Here is a 5,574-nt window from a genome sequence, read left to right as displayed (position 1 = left end):
TCCAGCAGCCTAGATGAGCTTTGGCAGTGAACACAAAATTTCTATATAGTGGTTAATTATGTCCATCAACAACACAAAGGCGGGGGGGGGAAAGTAAGGAGATCACAATGAATCCCTGGGATCTCAAGTTTATCATATTTAACTGATGCAATTATCGCATCGTTTGATGGAGTACTTTCAGTATAACACTTACCTGCATTAGCAGAACAGGTCTCTTGCCTCCCCTTCCAACCAAGGAAATCGGATTTAAGTTATAGGAACTACTATTGCAATATTTCATTGTAATGAGACCGAAGCAATCTGGTTCCTAAGTTTGTCTCTTACCTACACCTCCTCAAAAAACCCTTCAGGCCAAAAGTAGACAATTCTTGGCAAAGTGAATTTGCATTACTCAAGCCAAAATCAACCTGCAAGCAAGACAATCCCTTGATTTGATGCTACTTTTGCATTCAATTAGCTCAGTTAACAGCAAAAGCCCCAATAATCTAGTTCAACCCAAGTAACCACATTGTCCTGGGGCATTAAAGGCAGGATGTTAACCCTTGCATGGCACTTAAGAAAAAGCAAGCTAATCCAGCGGTCTGACCAGTTTCACTTTGCAGTCATCACTTCCAGGACACACTGCTAGTTCCACACAATTAATTCAAATCATCCGGCATACTTTGGGTAATCATGCAACTATTCCCAGAATGGTTGAACAATATTGCAGCTTAAATTTGTTAACTTAAAGAAAAGACACTAAAATATAGCTGAGGTAGTGGAAAGTTTTATTTACAACCCCATTGAAAATCAGCACAATGCAAAGGAGCAACCTACAATTCCTTCCCCCCTCCCCCCCCGCATGCAAGAGTCAACTTTAACACAATAAAATCAGGAGGTAGCACAGACAAAAGATACAAATGTTTTATTTTGCAACCTGAGCCAAGAGTTTGAAGGAATGTTTACAAAATGTTTTGCTACTTCCACACTAAGTCACAATCAATACTTGATACTAACAAAAATACAAAATAAAGGCCCAGCTTCCACAAGAAGCCAAGTTTACAGTCCAATAATGTTTTAGAAATTGTTTAAATGTCACTTCAAAATAGTTTGGAGAAAATGTAATGAAGCAAAGGGTTTTAAGCACGCTCCCCCCGGATCCGTCGTGCCAGCTGGATGTCTTTGGGCATTATGGTCACTCTTTTGGCATGGATGGCACACAAATTGGTGTCCTCGAACAAGCCAACCAAGTAGGCCTCACTGGCTTCCTGCAACAACAAAAGGTTAATTGCTCAGAACACTTGCAACAATTTAGTCCTGCCCCAGTACTTTTGTCCTTGTTGACAACTGTCAATAAAACAGCAAGGCCAAAGCCCCATTTTAAAATATTACAATTGTGCCAACAATTCACTTTGCAAACAACTTGGTTGCTATTTTAAATTGCAACAATTCTCTTCCCACAATTAGTTCACTCACTTGTTAACAAGCCACCCATTGAAGTTTAGGTCAGATGAGAAGGGTACTCAACTGAGCCATAGAAAATAATTGAACATGCATCATACCCAGACCAAAAAAGCTTTTAAATGTCACTAGTGACAGATTAGGACAATCAGGACTCCATATCCCTCAAGATATTCTAGTCAAAACTAAACGGAGGGAAGCAGGACCACACTGAATTTAATGTTATGCTCAAAATAGATGTTCATATACAATAGAGGGACTGGATTTGATATAAAAATCAACTCCGCATCACATCTCAGCTGATATTGTCTGCCAAGCAGAACCAAACACTTCTGATGGGGACAGAGGCAAGAGAATTCAAATACACACCTTTATCGATAATACAAACAAACAAACAGACAATTGCAATATCAACCAGGGTTCAAGGTCTCAAATATAGTACGTCCTACCTGCAAAGCTCCAATTGCAGCACTCTGAAACCTCAGGTCAGTTTTGAAGTCCTGGGCAATTTCCCTCACCAGACGCTGGAAGGGCAGCTTACGGATAAGCAACTCTGTAGATTTCTGGTATCGGCGGATTTCTCGCAGAGCGACAGTGCCGGGCCTTAATCGAGAGAAGACAGGTTAAATCAAATGCTTGAACAGGACAAAGGAATCCAATCCAAAACATCTCTCCCCAAAATCCATATAGGGATCGACATTACGAGTAGATCCATATGCAGCAAGCCCGATTTGAGGCATTAAAAGACACCCAATTAAGCCAGTGGTGTAAAATTCGCAGGCACACGGGATAGCGGGCACAGGTTAAGAGGGGATAAGTGTTTCCAGGAGATGAAGACACGGATTGACAATAGCCGCTTACAGATCAGCCACACACTCACCTGTAGCGATGAGGTTTCTTCACTCCGCCGGTGGACGGGGCGCTTTTCCGGGCCGCCTTGGTGGCCAGTTGTTTCCTGGGCGCTTTGCCGCCGGTGGATTTACGGGCAGTCTGCTTGGTACGAGCCATCTCTGCTCACAGGGTCTACACAGACAAGAGGAAGATCAGAGAAGAGGCCACTCTCCCGCCAGCTTCTTCTCTCCCCCCCCCCCCCCGCCGCCCTGCATTGAGTGACGGCGCCCACTCCAATCATGGTAAGGCGGAAGGCGGGATCTACACCAAGCCGAATACTCGCAGCGAAATGGCGGCCGGTACGGCAACTTACTGGATGGACACCCCAGGCTGGGAAATCACCCCTGGAGGGGGGGTGCCCCACCGACCAGACGGGCAAATTTAATCACCCCAGCCCGACCCATTATAATCCTGTCCCCAGTAAACGACCGTGAGAAGCGACAGAGATCCCGATAAGTGGGGAATTATTTAATCCGCTTTCATTTCCGCCCAGAGCCAAACCCCAAACTGGAGAGAAAAAAAAACACAGGCCGAGGCCGCCAAGCCCGGAATCCCGACCCTCTCCAAATCTTCCCCCCCACCCAATCATTCATCGACAGAAGGTATCCGCAAACCGGCGGCCGATCCGAAGGGGAAATGTAAGCGAAAGCCGACAGATAGCAATCAAATCCCAGGCGGGCGGAATTCAGACAATAACAAAAGTGGCTGCCGGCGCTCCGCCACTCACTCACCAACCTCACCGTCCGCAACAAGAGCCCGACTATAAGCTCCTGCCGCTTCGGTGCCGCTATTTATAACCTGCCTGACGTCATTCCAGGGTCAACGTTCCACAACAGACTGTCCTTGAAGCTCATTGGCCAGCACTCCTTGTAGCCATTGTAGTATTCTAATGAGCCGCGCGTGGCCCCGCCCCCTCCGCTCTCTCTCGGATTTTGCCTAGTCCCCCCTTCACCTTCATGCACATAAACAAGAGGAAAATTATTGCTGCAAGTCCAGAGCTGACTGACGTTGGTGTAATTTAACCTGCCCAACGCAAACACCTCTTCCCAAAACCTCACCCGTTTCTCAGTTTTTAAATTAAATAAAACACATTCAAAAAACCAGGATATGTTAAAATCCCATGTAAAATTGAAACATATTTACCTATTACTTCCCCCTTGTCTAATGGGGGACTTTTTTTTGACCATGGCGGGGAGGCAGTGTTTAATTGCACGTAAGCGCTCAGCACTTGTCCCCCAAAGCACCTCTCACTCATTTTCCTCCCACTGTGTGTTTTCATTCAGCTCCCCAACCAGTTTGAGTCCTCTGCGTGTTTTCAATCAATCTCCTGCACACATTTTCGTCAGCTTTAGGTGGTTTACACATTTACTACCAAGCGGAAGCTGCCATGAAACTCGTGAATATCGTTAGCACGAACGATGACGAACAGCACGCATGGTTTATTTTCAGACACCTTAAGATTCTCTCACTTGGACCTATTTGTGTGAAACGTGACTATTTTAAAACGTGTTATTTTTAAGAGATTTAATGTTTGGTTAGCTCAGCGAACTCCCTAATGAGTTGTAGGGCAATGCCCTGGAAAACTGTAATTGATGATGAACCCTTCCGAAATGGAAGGTAGTAATTGATAAATGGATGGTGTTAGCCATCGGTAATGTATTTTTCATGAATTGTTTGATATTGTAATATGTGGTTTTTCTGTTATGATAGTTGGTGGTTTGTTCCGGCCCCCGTCTATTTTCTTGCGTTATTTGTGGCCTGGGGGGCACCCCCCCCTGGATAAAGTCACCCCCGGGGGGTGTGACATCCACTTGGGGAAAGTTCTGGGTGGTGAAGCCCCGGACATAGTAACACCAGAGGGATTTTTATTCTCCGGGAGAAAAATTGGGAAGGAAGGCCCGAACTGAGTACCCTGGAGAGACTCTCCCACCGCCCCGGCTGAAATTCCGGAAGGGGTCCCGGATTGAGTAGGCGGGGTGGTTTCCCCCATTTCCCCCCCCTCCGGCTGAACATCCGTAAGGTGTAACCCCCGGATATGAGTACCACTGGAGGGTTGCATCCCCCGGCAGGTGGACAAACCCAGGGGACGGTGCCCTTATGCTTCAGTGTTTATTTTTCTGTTGTGTATAGTTGTAGTGTTGTTAATGTTTGTAGATTTGTAGATTATGATTTGTAAATGGAGGTGTATTTTGAGGGCAATGCCCTGGAAAACTGTAATTGACGATGAACCCTTCCGAAATGGAAGGAAGTAACTGATAAATGGATGGCGTTAGCCATTGGTAATGAATTTTTTTTCACATTTGTTCTTTGTGTATTTGTAATTGTTTTGTATTAACGTATTTGTAATAAACAAAAAGAAATCCCTAATGAGTTGTGGAGCAGGATGCGGTACTGCTTTGAATATACAAAAAGGTAATACTTCTAATGTCAGAAAAAAATGCAGACTTTTTCGAAATACATGGAATGTAGCACATTGAATTTAAATTACTCGTGGGATTTTACGATATAGTAAGATATGCCTCCTTTAAAAAGACAGCATTTTTTGTTAGATTACATCCATTTTATGACATTGATCTCCTTGTTGTCCAATTAAAGGAATAGATGGAGGCAATTGGTCCCAAAACCCCTGGAAAGGTAAAGCCTTTATTCACCTATTTGAGGGGCTGTTTCTCCACATCTGGCTATTGATCTTCAGCTAGGTGCTGTAGAGAGAGGATGGGTACATCAGAGGTTTGCTCAGTGCCAGGGTGGCCTTAAAAAGTGAACATGTGGTGCCCACCGGTATGTTTGGGGCCTTGTGCAATCAGTGGTCATTACAGGAGATTGTATATCTTATACATAAATGTGTAATGACATTTTAATTTATTTTGTGTGATGAATTTTATTTTTATTTTTGCTTTATTTTAAGAGAATTAGTTTAATTGGATTATATATTAGTAATTCCTTAAAGTGCCTTGATTCTTCTTTATTGATGCTGACTCAACCCCACTATATATAAAAGTGTCACGATTGATTCAAAAGCAAAACACTGTGGATGCTAGAAATCTGAAGTAAAACCCATCCAATGCTGGAATGCAGGTTGGGTAGCATCTGTGGAGAAAGATGCAAAGTTAATGTTTCAAGTCAATTATTTTTTCTGAAGTGCTTTGGGATGTCCTGAGGATGTGATAAGATGCAATATAAATCTAGTTAACTTTTTAATGTGGAATTGAGCTATGCAGCCCAGGTGCTAGATCAGAAATT

General features: G+C 43.8%; 1 protein-coding gene across 3 annotated transcripts; it reads right to left on the bottom strand.

Annotated features, from left to right (window-relative positions):
* Window positions 1-751: 751 nt before the first annotated feature.
* On the bottom strand, window positions 752-3,114 carry h3f3a (H3 histone, family 3A). Of its 3 annotated transcripts, none has more exons than XM_078240367.1 (4): window positions 3,063-3,114; window positions 2,321-2,463; window positions 1,890-2,043; window positions 752-1,247 (listed from the first exon to the last, which is right to left on the bottom strand). In XM_078240367.1, exons 2-4 carry the CDS (start codon window positions 2,446-2,448, stop codon window positions 1,119-1,121), a joined length of 411 nt encoding a protein of 136 aa, XP_078096493.1. In that variant the 5' UTR covers window positions 2,449-2,463; window positions 3,063-3,114; the 3' UTR covers window positions 752-1,118. The 3 variants fall into 3 exon arrangements, with proteins under 3 accessions (XP_078096493.1, XP_078096494.1, XP_078096495.1); XM_078240368.1 differs by having other exon boundaries at window positions 3,067-3,095; XM_078240369.1 differs by having other exon boundaries at window positions 3,072-3,088.
* Window positions 3,115-5,574: the final 2,460 nt, after the last annotated feature.

The sequence above is a fragment of the Mustelus asterias genome, chromosome 23 (genome assembly GCF_964213995.1).
Source record: "Mustelus asterias chromosome 23, sMusAst1.hap1.1, whole genome shotgun sequence".
Classification (NCBI taxonomy): domain Eukaryota; kingdom Metazoa; phylum Chordata; class Chondrichthyes; order Carcharhiniformes; family Triakidae; genus Mustelus; species Mustelus asterias.
The sequence above is the reverse complement of the archived record's forward strand: the minus strand, read 5'-3'. Positions and strand labels throughout refer to the sequence as shown.

Bases quoted from the DNA above. Each gene is read 5' to 3' on its own strand.
- h3f3a (XM_078240367.1), bottom strand. From the start codon at position 2,448: ATGGCTCGTACCAAGCAGACTGCCCGTAAATCCACCGGCGGCAAAGCG. The intron at 2,044-2,320 runs GTGAGTGTGTGG...CTCTCGATTAAG, and splicing joins AAGAAACCTCATCGCTACAG to GCCCGGCACTGTCGCTCTGC. The intron at 1,248-1,889 runs GTAGGACGTACT...TTGTTGTTGCAG, and splicing joins CTGCAATTGGAGCTTTGCAG to GAAGCCAGTGAGGCCTACTT.